General features: G+C 41.6%; 1 protein-coding gene across 13 annotated transcripts in view; it reads right to left on the minus strand.

Moving 5' to 3' along the window:
- Window positions 1-20,202, minus strand: part of CADM1 (cell adhesion molecule 1) — a 350,114-nt gene that overhangs the window by 20,080 nt on the left and 309,832 nt on the right. For 5 of the 13 annotated variants that reach the window (XM_005215844.5, XM_005215843.5, XM_059874764.1 and 2 more), the window contains 3 exons: window positions 17,448-17,620; window positions 12,887-12,967; window positions 2,288-2,320 (listed from right to left, as the gene is read on the minus strand). In XM_005215844.5, coding sequence (XP_005215901.1) covers window positions 2,288-2,320; window positions 12,887-12,967; window positions 17,448-17,620 — 287 coding nt within the window. The remainder of the gene's footprint in view (window positions 1-2,287; window positions 2,321-12,886; window positions 12,968-17,447; window positions 17,621-20,202) is intronic. The other 8 variants (XM_024975307.2, XM_024975306.2, XM_059874767.1 and 5 more) reach the window with 3 other exon arrangements.

The raw sequence follows: 20,202 nt of genomic DNA on the forward strand, positions 1-20,202 counted from the left end.
TTTAGATAAGTTGGGGCATGTATTTATAAATGCGTTTTATAGGAATCAACCTGGATTTTCACGTCTCTCCTCTTGCTGTTAAGGAATCATATATGTACATATATATAGATATATATACACACATATTCTTCTTATTTCCTTTTTTTCTCCCCGAATTTCTTGGCTCAAGGTATGCTTCTCATGCACTGCTGGTCAACAGCATACTGCCTGAGATATTGCTGGCTTGAACACTATCCCTGAACTACTAAGAAAGTGCTTGCTTCTCACGGTACACAGGCATCTCTTGTTTCCTGTCACAGGAATGTGAGTTCTATTCCAAGTGTCTCTTTATTATACCCTCAAAAGAGATCACCTTCACTTTCTCTTTCTCCATAGAGAAATATATGATCATATGGAGAAAGAAAAAGTGAACGTGATCTTTTTTTGATCCTAGTAGTATCCTAAAATCAGGACTGGCCTCAAAGTTAATTTCTCATTTTTCAGGTCAAGGGACATATTTTTTACCTTGATTATCCCACCCAACTCCAGGACCTAAAACTATTTGAGTCATATAAGTACACAAATTTTATTAAAGGGACCTAGAAAACAGAACTCTGGAGTCTTAGGAGATAAATGATCAATATTTCTTCAAAAGAACTCACAGACTTCAGGAATCTTATGGTTACATTTGACCCTGGAGTTAATTATTGAAAGCTCAGAACTTAAAGCATCCTAAAAAGAATAGAATAAAATCTCTTGAACTACATTAAAATAGCCTTAAAGCTCTGAGAATAATCGATACAAGTCAGGAAGTGCTCAATTAATGATGAAACCTACAAATAACCAAGCTTAATGGAGTGCGATGCCTAAGATGTAGCAGGCACTATGGGGCATTACCTTGGAAAGTGGAAGTTTTATACCTAATTGATTTCTCATGATTGTTGGTGTTTCTGGCCCTTTAACTAATTTTATGAACTTTTGCCTATATGCCAATAACAGAAAAGGGTGGGGAGAGGTGGATTAGGGCCTGAAAGGGTATTACCCCATACCCACCTTTGTTCTGCTTTCTTAGAATTTCTCATCAGAAGGTCCAGGTATGGAGGTGGTCTGCCAAGTGTCAAGCCCTGACCTTCAAGGCCCGCTTACACAGGTTTTGCTGTGTAAGGTCTAACCGGTAAGGTCTAAATGTAGGTCTATTTAAGAAGGTCAGTCGTGCTTGGAAGAGCTGTTTCTCTAAAAGTTGAATGAACAACATAGGCTTGGCTGATCACTTTTTGTCATTTAAATGATGGATTTCAACTCTGCCACAGTATGCAAAGTGATTTAAGTAGGCCCTTTACCAAATAATTCCCTTGGATTCAGTTATTAAAATTCAGCCTACTTTTGACTAACATATCTTTCTCCAAAGCACAATATCAGCAGGGTGAGATTTGAGCTAAGTAATAAAGCAATATACAGATGAAACACGATTCTCATTTTTGAACAGGAGAGACATAGAAAAGTGAATAGACCGCTTCCAACCTAGGAAGTCAGAGGAGAAATTGGGGAAAGGATTCCCTGATACCTGCTCCTGAGCTTCACTTACTCGATTTTAATCCACTTTTGGCTGAAATCATAATGAGTTTGTTCTTTTAGTATTCTGTCTACAAGATACCTCCCCACAAATATCTTTTTCAAGTCTCAGTTAATGCTGTTGAAATGTATGTATGGTATCTTTCTTAGTCTGGAGATATTTTCTGCCAAATGTATAAACTTATATGCACACATGGAGATTAAGCGCAAGTGGTCATGGAGGTAAATACAATTGGGAGTATAATTAAAGAACAAAGTTCTTCCTCATTCCTGTGTCATGCATTGAAACAGGAATCTTTTGCCCTGATCTGTCCTACAAATGACTCCTCTTCAAGATGTACCTGGGACTCTCTAGCCTATAAATGAAGAAAGCAACTGGGCCTTTAATTCAGATGCTGTGATTTTAAGGCAAATATTAGTTCTTTTTCTGGAGTCCCTTATGTTTCAGGGTCTGGTGGCATTGTAGAAATAAGGGCTACATGCAGCTAAAACTTCCTCTAACCCAGCTAGCCAGCGTGGAGGTGGCCTCATCTCAGACTGCAACCACTGGCCGCTGAACTTTCAACAGAAATGACAAGACTCGACATCCTTTCAAGCCTCACAAATTAGAGTACATTTATGAGATCAGTCTACTCGGAACACAGTTTCCCTTGAAGACTACATTGCTCTTTTTCCCAGGCTTGCCTTGCCGCTCAGCAGTGCTGAGAAAGTAGATAAACAGTAATGTGGTACCAACCGTGAACTGCTGGTTCTGTCGTCGCCGTGGTGTCTACAGACGGGAACAGAGGATTGGAGGAAGGGAAGAAACAGGAGGAACGGCATGCAAAAAAAGGGAAAATGGAAAAAAATGGAACAGATAATATATGAGCAAGCTTTCAAAGAACATCGCGTGACAAGCAATAATAAATGAAAAGCCAAAAGCATTTGAAGTGAGTTGCACTGTTTTAAGACATGCCTTCAGCTCAAAGCTGCGAGCCAGTGAGGATAACAGTAAATTCTTTGGTTTTGGGGGCTTGCCAGGACACATCTATTTGCTAGTCAAGAGTCAGGGGAACATGCAAAGTGATGAGAAACACCAGTGCAAACTCAGTGACTGGTGGATGGCTCTGAACGTATCAAGGCTCAGGACTGCGACACAAATGCTCAGTTGAGAGGCTGGCTAAACAACAGATTCATACATTCAAACATTGCCTTTGTTTTAACCCAACCCACCCGGGCACTTGGGCTTTACAACTCCCAATCAGGCGTCACTGAGTCGATTCCATGTTTACGATCCTTTTACAACTCATAGGCAGATGCCTGCAGATGAATACAGGGGTTCAAGTTTTTCATCCAGTGTGTTATTTCAGCAGAGTTCAGCTGGAAAGTTCAGTTAACTTGGAGGCCATGGGGATGAACATGTTAGAGGTTTTCGGACTGGTCTTTATACACACACACACACACACACATACACACACAGAGACACTCACCACTCACCCAGCCTTCACTCTGCAGATCTTACTGTATTACACTCTTAAGAGCAGAAGTCTGGTATGGAAACAACCAGGTCCACATAACTTGTGAAACGCCACTTCTCATCACGTGACATTCCCAAAGTGAAAGCATCCAGTCGTCCAGACCCATGATCCAGAACCACTTTCACTGCTGTGAGCTGCCAGGAGTCCTGCCTCCAGGGTGAATTAGGAGATGGCACGTGATGCTTTTTCACTGCCAGACGCACTTGCTGTGGGAGAGACCGTGGTCTGTCTCTTTCTTCTTCTATTTCTAATGCTGTTCAAGCTTTCTCCTTCAAAACCTTTCAGGCTTCCAAATCAGGCCTGCTGTATTGGCTCCTCTTCATGGAAAATTCCCCAAGGGCTCCAGAATTTCCTTTCTCATTTTGGCTACAGGGGAAGTGGGATAAATAACTAACAAAATGCATGGTGACATTCTTTTTCCAAAGTCATGTTAACACCACTCTTCTAGCCAACTTCATTCCACCGTCAACCCGTCTGCCCGGGTTTTAACGTTCAGTTCCACCTCTCAAGGGGTCTCCCTCCATGGTTCCCTTCTGGCCAGACCAGTGGTGACACCCACACACAGGCTGGTCATGTTGAGGGGAAGTGGGATTTGGGGTTAACACTGTTGAGTAGTTATCTGTACTTTTTTTTTTTTTTAAATCATGCAGCTGGTAATTATTTTCATGAGTTTAAGAGACTCCAAAAGACTCTTTCGGACTTGACACAGGCAATGTTTAAATGCACCATAATGCCAAATATGACTTTGTTTTTGGTCCAAGGAGCCTGGTGCTTCTGATTTATAAATATGACACATGAATTCACACTGGTGTTCCCCTTCATTGGCATGCCCTCCTCAGAATCCTAAACCATCAAAAAATTAGAGCCCTTCTAAGGAGTCAGAATTAACTACAAGTCTGAGAGGCCATTGCAGCTTAATATAACTTATAGCTGAGTTTCTGAAGATCAGATGAAGGAAAGAAAAACATAAACCACATCAGAACGCAATACTTACTGACAAGTCTGTATGCATAAAATAGCAGTTAAAAAACAATACTGAAAATTGTACAGTTGAAACATCTCTACATCAGATGCTCACGACACATCTCCTTACTTGAAACATCTAAATCAATGTTAGTTTGCGGTGCTTTTAAAGGAGGGGCAAAATCAAATGCACATTTGCATAGAAACTCTTAAATGCAAGTTTACACATTTTATGGCTAGACACTGGTTCTCTTCCAAAATTTTTTTTAAAAAAGCAATAAACATTTTGGTTCATTATTTTTGTAGCAGCATTCTAATATGCTTTATTTTCACCAGTTAAATCATCACTATAAAATGAAAGAAAGGGATTGGGGTAAAACCTAAGGGTCCTCAAAAATGACGTTTTAGCATTAACAGATGACTTGTAGGAAGACAAGTGACTGTCTTCCTACATCACAACATCATGTTGGCTTTATGACAAGATCAAATGAACAGAAGCTGGTTGTACACTACTCTGTGGGTACCAGAGGATAAACAAAAGAAGTTCACAGTGCCGCTTGCCTCCCTGGTCTGGGGATGCAAAATCCATCAATTGCACCCAACAGGGAAGAGAAAGGGAAGTTGAGAAGGAAAACACACAGTTCTAAGACAGTTAAAAGCAAGCACGTGTTCAAGTAAACAACACAGTTACTGCAGCTGGGAGTGGCAGAAACCAGGGATCAGCAACGGAGCAGAGACCGCAGCAGACACACAGGCTGGCTACAAAGTTGAGACGGAGATGGAGGGTATACTGCGGGAGTTGCTGATTCCATTTCTCTAAGAGCATCTGGTGTGGTATCTGAACAGAGGCTATTTCAAGTAAAGAATGAAAAAAAAAAAAAAAAACCCTTTAGAAGTGACTTTGTGCTCTCCACAGGACAGCACTGTGACAGAATCTAATTCTCCTTCATAATTGCATTACAACTTCACGCAGAAACCACAGACACCCTGGCTCTGAAGTGAGTGTGGCTCTGTGCAGTAGGATTTATTAAGGTATTGTAATCAGAAGGCTGGAGAGATGTGCTAGCCCACCCCTGTGAATCAACTTGTGGGGTCACTATATTGTTTTACAACATTCTAAGCATACAGGCAAGAGGCAAACAGTAACTTTCCAGGAGAAGATAACATAAGCTGTAATTAACTTGAAAAATGAGAGTGCCTAATTGCCCTAACAGAGGCTTTCTTCAAACTTCATTCTGTGGCTGTCTTTAAAAAATAATCTTTGCACTAAGCCTAGGAGAAAAATAGGTCACAGAAAGTTGAGGTGGACTTAATGGTGGTACAGGGCTATGAAATTAAAAAGGCCTTGTTGAGCTATTGTCTCTATTTTAATTTTAATTACAATGAGGGAGAAATTTATCGTACATTTATTTTATATGGTCAAGAAAAGACAATCCCACGTTCTTGCAAAGCCAGTAAGTGTGTATGGTCTTAATAGTCACTCCCTAGCTGTTTTATGAGTATAATTAAACAAGGTAACCAAGGGCAGGGCCTGGACTGCTGTTTGAAAGATGAACATTTCGCTAAATATCGACTTTCAGTCTCCCAGCCATACAAACAGTTTATGGAACTCTACCTTGAATAAATTAAACATCACCTATATTTCACGTGACAGTATATTTTCAAAATCAAAAGGCTCGGACGATATGTCAGATTAGAGACTCTAGCTGTTTAACCAAGAAGCAAAAAAAAAAAAAAAAAAAAATCCCCAAAACAAAACCCACCAAAAAATGTGTGTGAGGCAGCTGGACACTATTTAGTTGAAACAGTCATGTGTAAGCTCCACTGTGGCACATTCTAATCCTTTCATATGGATTCTCTCCAACTTAGAATTGTTCATTGAGTGTGACAGACTGGGGGTTTAAAACTAATCCATAAATTAGTCTGTGGTCTCAAACACAACGGGTGCCATAAATGAAAATGAAAATCCAAGAACAAAATTAAATTTACAACCTTAAATACTTTTTCTTCTCCAATTGCTCTGTGGTGCTCCTGCTTTACAATACCCAGATTCACTGCAAGGCTGACTTTTTGGGGGGGCAGGGAGGGGTGGGTGCAGGGTATGCATTAAAAAATGCACAGGGTAATAACCCAGAGAACCCAATCTGCTCGAAAGCAGAGCTTAATTGTAAAGAATTTAAATTCTGCCATTTTGATTGTCATAAGCTTAGATGAAAGCATGCTAAGCAGTCCAGACATATTTTAATACACTTTCCCTTGGTTTATTTTCTTAACTAAAGTCAATAAGGAGCCAATGGGTTTTCTTAATTGAATTCCCCTTCGGTTTGTGTTATGGAACTGCTTTAAATCTAGATGCCGGGGCAGGCGAGGAATTCCCCTGACAATTTTATTCTCACAGTTGTGCCGCACTAGCCAATATATATTATACTTTTTTTCCCCTTTTCTTTCTTTTTGACATACTTGAAATCTATTGAAAGCAAACATATATGCTGAAAAATTAAACTTTGAAATTTATTTTCTACCCATTTCCCAGTTAATTTTCTTCCCATCTATGTTAAGTTTTAATTAAACTCCCATTTCTCAGGGATGGGCGAAGCAGATAGGAATGAAGCTAACAGTCCCGAGTATGAGACTCATGAGAAGCTCCCTTCCGTCTTCACGTCGCCTCTCCTCTGAGGGGAGAGACTGTGCACCAAGGATCTGAAAGAAGGGGACTAGGTTTGGTTTTTCCTTTGGTTAATTTCAAGTTTTGTGAAAACCTTCTTCAGAATTGTTCACACGTGCTGCTATGCCCCTGAGATCTTTGCATTGGCAAACCAGATGTTCTGAAAACAATAGGAATCTGTACCGTGGTTTCACTTAACAAGGAGAACAATTCCTCTCCCACGGTGTATGTCAGTGCTGGGTGGGAGGAGTGGCAGACAGGGGTGAGGCACGGTTGCAGGAGAAGAGAGGGACATAGGAGGCTGAGGGTGGACAGTGGGGAGCAGCTCCAGAAGTAGCAGCTGATACTCCTCTCCGGGTAGATACTCCCAGGGCTGGGTCCTTCCTGCCAAGTCCTACATTTCCCAACACTGAGATAACTCCAACTTTCTAATTCTAAGTAACCTGTATTTAAAGTGAGATGATTTTTTTTTTGCACTGTTGTGCATCAGTCTGCAGTATGAAAACATGTCACCTCCTTCTCTCTTGGATTCTTTTTCAACAAGGAACATAAGAGTATGGATGATGACAGAAATGATGATTAGAAGCATTAGAAAAATTCTCACTTCCTATCCCTCATCCCCTTTAAAAAAAAAAAAAATGCAGACTCCGGTGCCCTTCACCACTAATTTCTTCCATTCTCTCGTAAGTCAATATGGGTCAAAACCAGTTGGCTATTGACGGTATCTGTAATAAGCTTATCAGCAGCAGTAAAATAAAAATGGGCACACTTGAGACAGTATGGAAAAACAATGGTCAATGCACTTAGGGGGCAAAAACCTAAAAAGGGAGCTCATTGCAACAAAGATGGCTCCTGAGTGTCGGCTAGTGCCCTAGTAATAGTCTTGTCACCAGACATACTGGCACATATATCAATAACATTTGATAAGTATTCAGTAAATGATGAATGAAAAACAGTCTTAATGGAGTAGATACAAACTCAAGAAAAAAGGCAATTTAGTAAACATTCTAGGATGAGAGATGAGTATCTCCTAGCAACAATGGTTTAGTATATACCCAGGATATAAACACACACGAGACATGCACACACGCTGAAGATAGATGCTTGACGTAAAGTTAGGTCTTCATGCTTAATTTCCAAAATGCCATCCTTTCGTATCCACTTTCTATCCATTCCCTGATGGCACAGACCGAATTCTACTTCTGTGATGATCTCGTCAATCTTCTGCATCAGCCCTAAGCGCACAGTATCTCTTGCTATTGAGTTCCAGTGGGTATAATCTATTCCCTCAGCTATATATATTTCAAGGGGTTCCAGGAATTTACTGTCTCCATGGGTGTTAGCACACCGCTATACATATTATGGGTCCTTGATATTTGGTGACTGAATGCCTTATGAGCATTACCCTTGACATCACGCAAATGTCAACAGCAGAGTGTAGGGATCATGAAGGTAGGATCCTGGAGAACACACAGCTCAATGTGGAGCAAAGCTCTGTAGTCAGTCTTAAGACAGGTGTACTTCTTTCCTTTGCATTTAGGAAGCTAAAAACATGTGCCAGGGTGTTGAGTTTCCCCAGTTTGGCATCTTCTACAAATATCCCCGAAGGATAAAGGCTGCTCTCACCTCCTTTATTTATGTGATCTGACCCACAATACACACAGAAAAGCTTACGAACAGGAGACTATGAAAGCCAAAATAATAGTGCGAGCCTGGGGGACATACTTTCTCCAAGGTATATTGAATACTGGGTGCTCAGATGCCAATAAGAAAATCCGTGCTGTTTTCTTTTCCAAGAAATACAAAATATTTAATTGGATATGTACTTTCAAAAAGAGAAAAACTCATTTAGAAATGACCTACTTCATTCTTATGAAGGATTTTTAAATGTGTTTCAGATTTTGGCCCTATAGCTATTCATTTCTTATTCTAAGGTGATTTTAATTTTTTAATTTATGACAGTTGCATGTAGAAGTGTGACCTACAGGTTGAACTCCTCCCAGCCTGAATTTTATATTTAGGCTGCTAAGGGTGTTTAAAACTGAGTGCTGACTATTTTCTATGGTACTTTTCTCATCAAGCATCTACCCCAGGGCACAACCAAGCAGATCCAATACAATATCCACATTAACTATGGAAGGAAACACAGAATATTTCCCTAAGGTGACTGACCCAACTGGCAGACAGGGGCGGAACTATACCCAAACACAAAACAGGTATTTTTATGTATGTTTGATATACAAAATCAGCCAATTTCAAAGAAAGCTCAAAACAAAACAAAACAATGCTCCCGCCTCTATGGCGATAAATTTTTCTTTGACTCTGGTTTCTGAAAGGAATCTCCATGGAGGACTGTTAGCATGGGTAATGGTTGGCTGTCTCTGTATTTTAGAAGAGGATGCCAGGGACAATTTAAATTATGCAGTTTGCACTTTCATATTATAGCGTGTATCTTCCATGAATGAAACCACACAGACTTGATGTAAAAAGAAAAAAAAAAAAATAAGTGGGGGCCTGCCAGTAGCAATAGTCAAAACAGAAATATGTGGTTAGAAGATCAATATACACGAAAGAGAACAGAGACACCAGAGAATCTTATGGGACATCACAGGAGGCTCTGTGTGGCTCCCATCCCAACTCCATCCCTCAAATGGCTTCTTATTCAGAAAAAGATTCTAACGGTGGGTGAATAATTACAAAGCCACAACAATGCTCATATGGCTAACTGACATCAAGTCATCCTTTCAGGACTCTAGAGCCTGCAAAGATCTTCCAAAGATGAGGCTACCTTTAGATGTGGCCTTTGCATGTAAGTCGGGAGAGCTTCCCCACGCAGAATGCATGTGAGGCAGTGATGCCCTGCTCCTCCACCCACCTATGATTCTGGGTGGGGAGCAGCAAGTTAGGCTGTCGTTGCTGAATAGCTAAGTCATATCTGTCTCTTTCGCGATCCCATGGACTGTAGCTTACCAGGCTCCTCTGTCCATGGGATTGCCCATGGCAAGAATACTGGGGTGGGTTGCCATTTCCTTCTCTAGGGGATCTTCCTGACCCAAGGATCGAACTTGTTTCTCTTGTATTGGCAGGTGGGTTCTTTACCACCAAGCCATGTGGGAAGCCCCAGGTTGGGCTCACAATTCCTCTTTTACCAGGACCTCCAGAATGAAGTGCTAACATGTTTTGAGGGAGTCAGGTGACTGAGAACTCATGAAGGCCTGCCTCCCTAACAAGGGGAACAATTCGATTATTCCGGTTGTGGAAGATAAAAGACAATGCTGGAAACACTTCCTTTCAGAGACATCAGAAATCATCTATGACCTTTCGAGTTTAAAAACATTTTTTCGACTGCATTTGTACAATTTGGTTGTAATGAAACTCTGACCTAGGGAATGTGTTTCAGTCATCGCATTTGCCTGGGAGAAAAGAAATAAGATGCCTGTTGGCTTCCTCTTCCTTTTTTTTTTTTTTTTAAAGCCAGCGCTTTATGTTACTGTCACTAGATTTAGCTGTTGAAGCTTTTAAGGCTAATGGTTAGCTGTAATGTACCAAATAGTACAAGAAAGAAGAGGAGTAGAAATTAATTTAGCTCTCCATTTGTCAAGATTCAGTCTGGAAGATTTTTTAGGAACCAATCTAAATCTAGGGGATGGCCTGGACCTTTAAAATGGGACATGGAATCATTCGGCTCTGTAACCTTTAATCTGTTTGAAGAAAGGAGCAAATGTTAAATTCCACAAGTACACTTTCTGGGTAAGATAAATATATATAACACTGCTTGTTAAGACATAGCAAGCCTGTGAGATCACATCCATTAAGGCAACGGATTCTCCAGTGTTGTTTTAGAGGCAATTTTACTTTAACGACTCTTGGGTGTGCCACTGAGAAATCAGGGCATTCATCACCACAAGTGCATTTTGTGTGTAGAGAGGGTTCAGCTAGGAACATCAAGAGGCCAAAAGTGCATCTATGAGATCATCTTTCGTGACCTTGAGCTGAGAGGCCAGGAGACGAGAAGGAGGAGCAGAGAAGTCCCTATAAAGGTACCTGTGATGTGGCCAGAAACATAGCATTGCTTGTGTTTAAAATTTCCTCTTAAATGGAGTCTCTGTGGTTGGAACTGTGATAACAGCGAGTTGTAGCTGTTTCAGGACGGGCTATGAGCTTCAGTCTGGACTGAAAGATTAGGAGTGTGATTGAAGCGCCTCTGCCGAGTTGCTGAAATTGACGGCGAGAGGGGAGGAGGTGAGGGGCTGTTAAGAAGGGTCTTTAAAACAAATAAAAATAGGCTAAGCTAGTGAGAGGCCACCCACAAATGAAAAGTACTGGCTCCACACTAAGGAGAAATGTGGCGCTTATGCTGTAAACTTGACTGGTTACCTAGATGGAACCTTCTACAAGGAGAGGTAATCAAGGTGGGCTCATACCTGGGCAACTTCTGTAAAGAAAAAAGACCATCGATGGGTTTTCCCAGTGGATTCACACAGGCAGGGCAGTGGCGAGTGGGCTGATGTAATTTACAATGACATTCAAAGGATCATTCATAGGAAAATTCATGAAAACCTGGGAACAGGAGCTCAAGCTTGATTGGCTCACTACTGGGATGAGAGGTAAGAAATCATGAAAGGCAAACACCTGGTCCATCGCATGGAGAGACGTTAGCATGGTTGCTCTAGAAATCAGAGTCAGGAAGGAGTGTCTTTGCTGTCCTTATTAACGATACAGAAAGTGGGAGGAATCTATTTGCTCTACTGATAAACTGAGTTTACTTAAGAAGCAGAAGAAACTAACAGAAAGCTAAAAAGGGAAATACACACAGATAAGAATTTAGGAAGCAGCCTGGCTGGAGCTGAGTTTAGAGCGAGACACAAACACCAATTGATGGATTTTCAGAAGCTTTTCAATTAAGGGCACACACTGATGTTTTCACAGACACCATTCGGAACCATCCTCACTAGCGGCTTATTTCAAAGTTCTCTGTTCCACTGTAATACTTAAGAAAGGTGAAGAAAACTGAAATTAGACCATCTACTGTTATATTTCATAAACTGATGAGGCCTCCTCTTTCACTGACCACTTAGAATTTTCATTTTGTCTATCTCACCGAGTCCTGTGAAAACTGAAAACATCTCCAGAAAGTTAATGTGAAGGATGTTTGTCATATCTAGGGTGGTAAGGAGGCTAAAGATGAGTATACTATTCAGCAATTTTAAAGAAGTCCAGTGATAGGATTGTACACCAGAGCACATGGTTCAGAGATGGAGTGCAAAAGTTAATTTTTAAAGAGATTTTTTTTTTTTTTTTGGGTCTCATAGAATAATTACTTTTCCGTGTTTCTGGGGCAGGTACCTGTCGACAGCAGGTAGGTGCAGCCTTAAGTAAGGAAATCTTGCAAAACTAGCTGACATGGTAAGGCTATAACCTTTCCCACTCTGGTTGGCAGAGAAAACTCCAAGCCTCCCAGACAAGCAACATCAAGCATTGAGAGCGGCTGAGGACCAGGAAAAAGGGACTGGAAGGCACACCTCCCCTCTCAGTGATGGTCAGAAATAGGAGACAGTGTAACTTTTTGAATAAGTTTCAGAGAGTCCAAAGAGCTAAACCACAGAGTGATAACTGCTGTGGCTGCCTCTCGCACTCCTCCAGTGTTTAACGGAGGGCAGTGAAGGGTACAGGAGTGCCCAGCGGGGAAAGGACGGTGGGTCCCCAGGCGACACAGTCTCAGCAGGTACTCTCTGGGACAAAAAGGATGATGCATTTAGGAACATGGCCCACACGGGCATGGTAAAGGGTGGGTATTTTCTTTCACATGGATTAAGATGAAATTAAGACGAGGAGAGGATCCAAAGCCAGGATACTTACCATTTTGCCAACCGTGGCTAAACACAAGCTATCCAGCCTCTAAGAGCTAGGCTGCCATTTTCCCTAGCATTTTGCTTTGCATGGTGATGCTTAAAAGAGAATTCTGCAAAATAGCTGATCCTACTGTTAAATTGCTTGGATGTTAAAGATTTTTCTGAGGTCCTTAAGATTCAACTTGAGAACATAGTATGTAATGTCTTTCAAATTACCAAATGAAGGAATACTTCAATTCCAAGGATCCAAAGAGACCTTTTAAGGCTTCTTTTTTTTATACATACCAGAAAGACAATATACATTCAGGACATTTTCAATGGCAATGAAGGTACCGTACCTGTGATGATGGTGAGGATGGTGGTGGTGGTGGTGGTGGTGGTGGAGGTTGTTGTGGGAGGAGGGATAGTTGTGGGGGGATCTGGATAAAAAAAAAAGGAAAATCAAACCCACAATGCTGAACACAACAATGACCAGTAATGACAAAACAAAGGCATGAAGACACTGAGGTGTTTGTTTGATGACTTTCCTCTTTAAAACTCAAAATCCCCATCCCCCCACAAAGATTTATGTCTTCTACTCATATCCCAAAGCCTTATCCGGAAGAGCTAAGAAAAGAAGAAAAGAAAATTTGTACTAATGAAGTGAACTAGGGATGAGAAGACGAGGAGTAGGAAAGGGAGGAAAAAATAAAAACATACGACACCCTCCCATCCGACTTCAAAGGGTGGGGTTAGACCGACTCAGGCCCCGAGAGGGTACAGTGTTTGCAATTTCTTTTATACTTTTACCGGTGGGAGAAAGGAGGAGATGGCGCTGCTCTATCTAAAGGGCTCCTATCGGCCAAGGAACAGTGCTCGCCTGCCTCTTGCTCTCTGACTGTTAACTTCATTATTCTCCATCAACACATCCCAGCAGGAAGTAAAACTACTTCTATACTTGTAATAAATACAAAGAAGAGAGAATGTCACCACTAAATATCAAGTTCCAGGCATGTGAGATTTTACTGAGATTTTATTTCTTAAAAGTCAATAAATTTTACAACTTATAAATATTAATGAGTTCGTCGCCTTTGCTTAAGCCTGACCTACGTGGGCGACAGTGATAAACACTGAAGAACATTTCCATCTTGTAAACAAGAGAGCTAAATATAAACAAGACTTGACCCTCAAAACCAGGAAATCTGATAGGGAATTCTCTGTCAGGTGTTTGATATACTGTATATTCTTCTATAATCTCAAAAATTATTTGGAGGGGAAAAAAGGGAAGGCAAATATGAAAGAGAAAAAAATTTTCGACCCAAATGATCAAACTGAATGTGTTAAATTGTCAGCAAAACTTTGAACTAAAGCAATCATTCTGCTATAATAGAGCATTAGATGACTTGAAGGCTTTTGATTTTAAATTTTATCTAAAGCCCGTCAACTTTTTCTCCTTGACACTTCTGGTGTCCTTTCATCTCCAAGGGAGCTCCCCGACTGTCTAATTAATACATCTGAACTTTAATTATATAATGTACCTTTATTGTTGGCACAACTTCCTGGAAGTTTACAAAAACATTATCTTGGTGTTTGGTTAGATGGTCTGCTTAAAAGATTCTACCATTGATCAATAATCCGAGGTTTTCATTTTTCTCACAAACTTCTCTCACACATACACAAATGCACAAATTTGACAGGGAAGAACCAACAGCAGACGGGTCTGTTCTAGGAGAGACCCTGTTGATTTAAGCTGAGGGTGCCAGCAAACTACTAGTGAAAGCAGCCTCACACAAGCGCCAAAAGGAACCTGTTAAAAAAAAAATTCATTCTCCTCCAAGAAGCAGAAATGATTAAATTAATCATTTCAAACGGCCTTTTTAGAAGAACAGACAGTACGTGCAGTCGAGCTTTGTGGATACTTGCTTATGGAGGCCACAGGCGGGGAAGCATTTTGTGACCCGGCGGACCACAGGATGCACGCACGCCCTGTGGCAGATGCAGGTGAGGTGGGGACGCAAGGTGAGCGAGGGCACGGGTCCCTCAAGACATCCTGCTCTGCCCACGCCCCAGCTCAGCTGCACCCAGACACGTGTCTTCTTTGTTCTGATTCAGTGACGATATTTATCACTCAAAAGGAACATCTGTAGCTGGGAGACCTCCCCTGATATACTATAAAGCTATTTCTGTTCCTATTTCTAAATGCATTGGCACAAAATGTGTGATGTCCACCACACAATCAAAGTGCACCTGGAGGTGATTTGAAACTACGATTACGGACACGGAGAGGTACAGAGACTAACGAGGGCAGAGATTTCAGAAAAAAAGGTCACCAATCCCTTTCAGTTTGTGAAAATCACACACTTTCAATTATTTTTACCACTACTGGGGTAATTTGTCCTTCACATGTGGCTCAAGTGACCTAAATGAATTAGATTCTGTTACCAGGTATAATGCTTAGATCACTTCTAGTGTTAAGAGCAATGTGAGGTCACTATTTAAGAAAATACAGAGTGGAGCTAATAAGCTATTTGACACATAGAGGCTAAAAGAACAAAACCAATTGGGGCTGAGGCACTAACTAGATAGATTCTCTAAGTAAAGAAGTTACTTCCAGAGAATTAAACATTTTAAAGGCATGTTAACTCTGAGTTTGTAAAGAACTTTGAAAGTTACTGTAGTAGTGCAATCAATTGGCTTTGAAAAGAAAACCTACTTACCATCTTCTCAAATTGCTAGAATATTTTATCACTAGAGCAGCAACAAGTGGAGTGCGCATTCTAGCCTGCATCCAAGTGTTACTGCCAGCACAGGTTACAGAGGGAGGTAGCACACTGAGGACCTAGCAAATTGCCTAGACCAGGCAAAGCGCCCCATGCTGGGCTGGGGAGACAGGTGGGTACAGATGCCCTTGCCTAAATGGATGCGTCTGTATTTCTTGTCTTTTAAATAATGCACTCTGGCCCAGATAGTTCATTCCCAGAGAGCAATCTTGTCCTACCAGGAAGCAGAGAGAAAAAGAGGAACTACAAAGAAAGACACACATTTCACTACAGACTTTGGAGTCCAAGTATAGTGACTCTAAAACACACTTAGTAAGCTTGTGCTGGGGCAACTTATGTGACCCTTCGTAGCTTCATTTTATCATCTGTAAAACGGGAGGATGATGCCATTACCTGGTCATCCTGTTACTATGGAGATTAGAGGTGATCATGCACGTCAGACTGTCATCTTAGCACGTGGAAGGAAGTGAGAGAGCCCTCAATAAACGCTAAGCCAGAAGCTGGGATCCAAAATTATTCAAAACTACCTGTCCATCAAATCCACAAAATGTTTCTCATCTTGAGATGTTGGAATGGTGGGTACAATAAATCAAAGTTGTTTTTCCACATAACTTAGTCTTCTGAATCAAGGAAGCATATAATAGACTGGTGAAAATTTGTATCTGCTTTTTTAACATCTGTCGTTTTTAAAGAGTTGAAAGAGAGTCTGTAAACCTGTATAACAGCAAGGTTGGGGCCTTGCATGAGGCTCAAACCCTGATGTTAAGGGGCGGGGGGCGGGGCGGTTCATAGAAGTAAAAAGGGGGGTGGCTGAAAATGGGGGCACACAGAACCTCTTTGCACCTACATGGAGAGCCATTCCTTCCACTCTGATCTCCTTAACTACTGGGGAGAATTAATGCTATAATGTGTGGACAACAGGCCACATGGGTTGTGTGTAAAGAAAACACACCTCAAAAGTCTACATATAAAGTGATTAGATGTGAGCTTTTAATTCTGCTTTATGCTAAGGGAAAAAAAACCTCCGGTATAGTTAAGGACAATATTTTAATATCCATGTAAACATGGGGTAAATCATTTCATTAAATGATTTTTCTAGTTCATCAGAAAGATTGTTCTATTTTCTTCACAGGGAAAGTGGTCAGGTTCTAAGATGTTACGGAGTAGATTTCCCATATGTAGATTTGTGTGTGTATATATCACATACACTTATTCTTGGATTATTTACATGGCTCACTTGAGAGAAAAGCACATTCCTGTTCATATATTCACATGACACTGAAATTGTCATGTGTATGGTTATTCATTCTGTATCAAGTCAGCTCATGACTATTCTTCCTGGTGTAAAACTAACTGAGAGATTCAATTGGACAGGAGAGACTCAATTTGTCATCATGAGACTAGACCAGCAGTGCACTCCTCAGCTAAATAGAGAATATTCACTAGACACAAAATTGACCGTAAGCTGTAAATGGGAAATAAGTTTAAAATGGCTGGTACAAGTAGATGCACAATACATATTGGTTGACTAGAGAGTGAAATTCCTGATCACATGCTTTAATAATCCTGCAAAAAGATATTAAGAAAACAGACAAATAAGAAAAAAAAAAAATTTGTGTCTAAGGCAGTGGCTATAGTGGTTAACGGAGCTACCGGGGACCTTCTATTTTTTTTCCAAGTATTTACTGGCTTGCGACATCTGGGATGTAATAGCTTCATGCTGAAAATAGGATAGTTCTGCTCATCAAAGCAGGAGAAAGGCTAGCCCAGGTATCATCAGAAAATACCACTGGGAATAGACTTTCTGAGCTGAAGAGCCATTAATTGGTAAGGCTGAATTTCGCAGTCATTATTTCTAACATAATCTCCATAGCTTGTGCCTGAGGACACAGCTTTCCTACTCAGCATGACCAGAGTCTGTGATCGAGTGGGAAACCCCACGGTTAGAGAAGGAAAAGAAAAGGCGCTGTCCTCCCAGTGGAGGCACCGGGGTCCACCTCGGGCCAGGCTTCTTTAGTTCTTGAAGGAAACAAGCTGGCGTTTTGGCTTGCAACTTGACCAAAAGCTTTACGAGTGAATTACAAGCAGCAGCTACACAGTAAATGAGTCAAATGGAAGAGGGCTTCATCTTCTCACGTACCGTATACATACAGCATATAATCCGAATGAGCTTTCCCCACTATGTTGGAAGCCTCACAGCGGTATGTACCATTATCTGTTTTGTTTAGGTTATTGATGAACAGGTTGGGCCCCGACAGCACGGCATGTTGAGGCATTTCATCATCGACTCTCACCCAAGTCACCATCACAGGCCTGCAGAAGGAAGGGAGAGAGACAGGTTGCATTATGACTTCCCACCAAGATGTCTGCATCAAACTTCTCAGCCACGCAGTAAATGAATCCCATGCAGGGTGACACAATTAAAGAGGACCTACTGGAGATAATTTTAAGTTCACAGAATTACAGCTGTGAAGTCTCCACAAATCTGTTTGGAATATAATTCTCTTAAAAATATTATCAGATGTTGAAAAACTTTCAACAGGCCGCAAGCAGGAGTCTCATTATTTCCAATCCATCTTCAACAAACCAGCAAATAAACCATGTGCCCTATTTTTATGCCCTGCTGTGTGGTTTCACACCAATTCAGATAGGACAGAGCTCACCCATTGCTAATCATCTCATTAATTAGGGGGAAAAAATCAAATCCTGGGCTAGTGATACATGCATTAATCTCATGGTTACTAACACACAGAGATACTTGGCTTAGGAAGTTGTGATACGTAAGTGGATTTCTTGTTTCGCAGAAAGGAATGGACTTTTACCTCTGAATAGTGCTTTCTTTGGCCTCTGCTGTTTGAAAAAGAAAAAAAAAATCACCTCTTCTCATTCTGGAAAGATGCAGTTACTTCCTGTCCCCTTATTCCCTACCCTTAACCTACCCTCCACCAACCCAAGATGCCAGCACACCCTCCTGGGCCAGATTCCACCGATCTACATGTTCCTTGGCAAAGTGCGTGCCCTCCGTGGCCCTCCAAGGCCTCCAGTGCTGCTCCCCTTGCCCAGCGTGTTCACCTGCAGGGGCTGGGGACAGGCTCCCAGATCAATGGCTGTGGAGTGATGACACCTCCATGTGGACCCCTGGGGGCCTCCAGTACTGGCTCATCACAGGCAAGTTTGTTTTCATGATTAGAGACCACATTTGTATCCATCAGGAAAAGCAAATTTCACAAGGTACTCCAGAGCCCCAGTTGCACACACACACAGAGTCTCTTTCAAACTCACTGAATTTATGATCCTTCAAGGCAACCCCTATGCAATCGAGGCCACATCTAGGACCGGGTCTGAAAGCTGCCATTTTCCAGGCAGGGTCACAGGGATCCGAGCACGGAAGCAGCTTCCTTTCATTTCACGCACCACCTCCAGGAGCAGCATCAGGACCAAAGACCCGTGCTTTGTAATGAACGGACACTCAAGTGGGCCCTGCCAAGCAGCATTCCGGTTTTCCAGGGGGATGCAAAGTCATGATTTTTCTTTAATTACATGTGGGTTTGTCATCGCCACCCAGTAAATTATTTAAAAATGAGCCTTGCATATGTCTTCCTCGCAGGCAATGGCGAATGGGTCTGCCTGGCAATCAGACCTACTGCCCGCTGCTTGACAGCTGAAACCATCAGTGGGGGTAAGCGCCGAGAACATTCACAACATTTAATGGCAAGTTAAATTACCATTTTTATTGTATGCAATTTCTTGAGAAAATAAATAGGTAATATGCTAGGAGGGCCAGCAGCGAGTAACGCGTGCTTGCTCAGAAAACCGTGCACCCAGGCCGATTGGAGAGGAACAAACAAATACCCTCTCCGGCATCAATGTCCCGAAGGAAACATGTAATTTACTGTCCCCGTGGCACATTCAATTGAACACAGTACCTTCTTCAGAGAAAAAAAAAAATACAGAAACAAAATATAGGTTAGCAAGCCATAGTCTGTAAATGTGGTTAATGTGGCTGGTACTATGTGTGGCAAGAGGCCGGGGAGAATTTATTTTTTTCCGCCACTGGATGGTTTTGGAGGGGAGGTAAGCTGCTAACGGGGACCTAATTCAAACAGTTTACACAAAGAAACAGCTGAAGCTTTTGCAGTGCTCAAAGGAGAAGAAGACTGCTCTGGTAAAGCTGGAAGCACTTAAAACCAAATAACTTCGAAACACCTGAGGAAAAGGAAAGCAAAAGGAAGACCACCTCCTTCCTAAAGGTCATTTTTACAGCTCCAAACGGTGAGTACAGAGAGAAGCAAATGCTCGGCCCTGGAGAGGTACGCATTAAATAGGCAGGGTTGACGTGGGAAGAGGGCCCACAGGCCCCCTCTGGCTCTCTGTTCTCTCAGAGTTCATCGCTCAGCTGTCAAGGGAAGAATTCTTTCCAAAGACTTGGGGGAAGCTTTGTGAAGATGTGAAGATGCGCAGAGGTCCTTGTATGAAAACTGTGATAAAGATGCTGGTTAGCAAAACTCTGAGAGGGGGAGATAACCACAGCGTGGGGACAGCAGAGGGAGCTCAATGCTGTTTTTTGTTGGGGATGAAAAAAAAACCTGAGTGCTCTGGATCCCCTCACTGACCTGTGGCTCCACACGGTGAGTCCACACAGCGTCTTTGCCCTCAGTTTGTTTACTCCCAGGTAAAAACCATCTTTTTCTGTCTTAGAAAGATGAAAAGACACCTCATCCTCCCCAAATGAAACCAAGAGCTAAAGTGGTACCACCACATGGCTTTTGCTGTATCAGTGGTAATATATGTAGTTTCTCTAATTCACTTTCACTCATTTATTTAGCAGGGGCAAATGAAGTAGCTTTTTATTCTTTTATACTTTTCAATAAAATAAAAGAGTAAAAGTCAGTTCT

This window comes from Bos taurus, chromosome 15 (assembly GCF_002263795.3).
Source record: "Bos taurus isolate L1 Dominette 01449 registration number 42190680 breed Hereford chromosome 15, ARS-UCD2.0, whole genome shotgun sequence".
NCBI lineage: Eukaryota > Metazoa > Chordata > Mammalia > Artiodactyla > Bovidae > Bos > Bos taurus.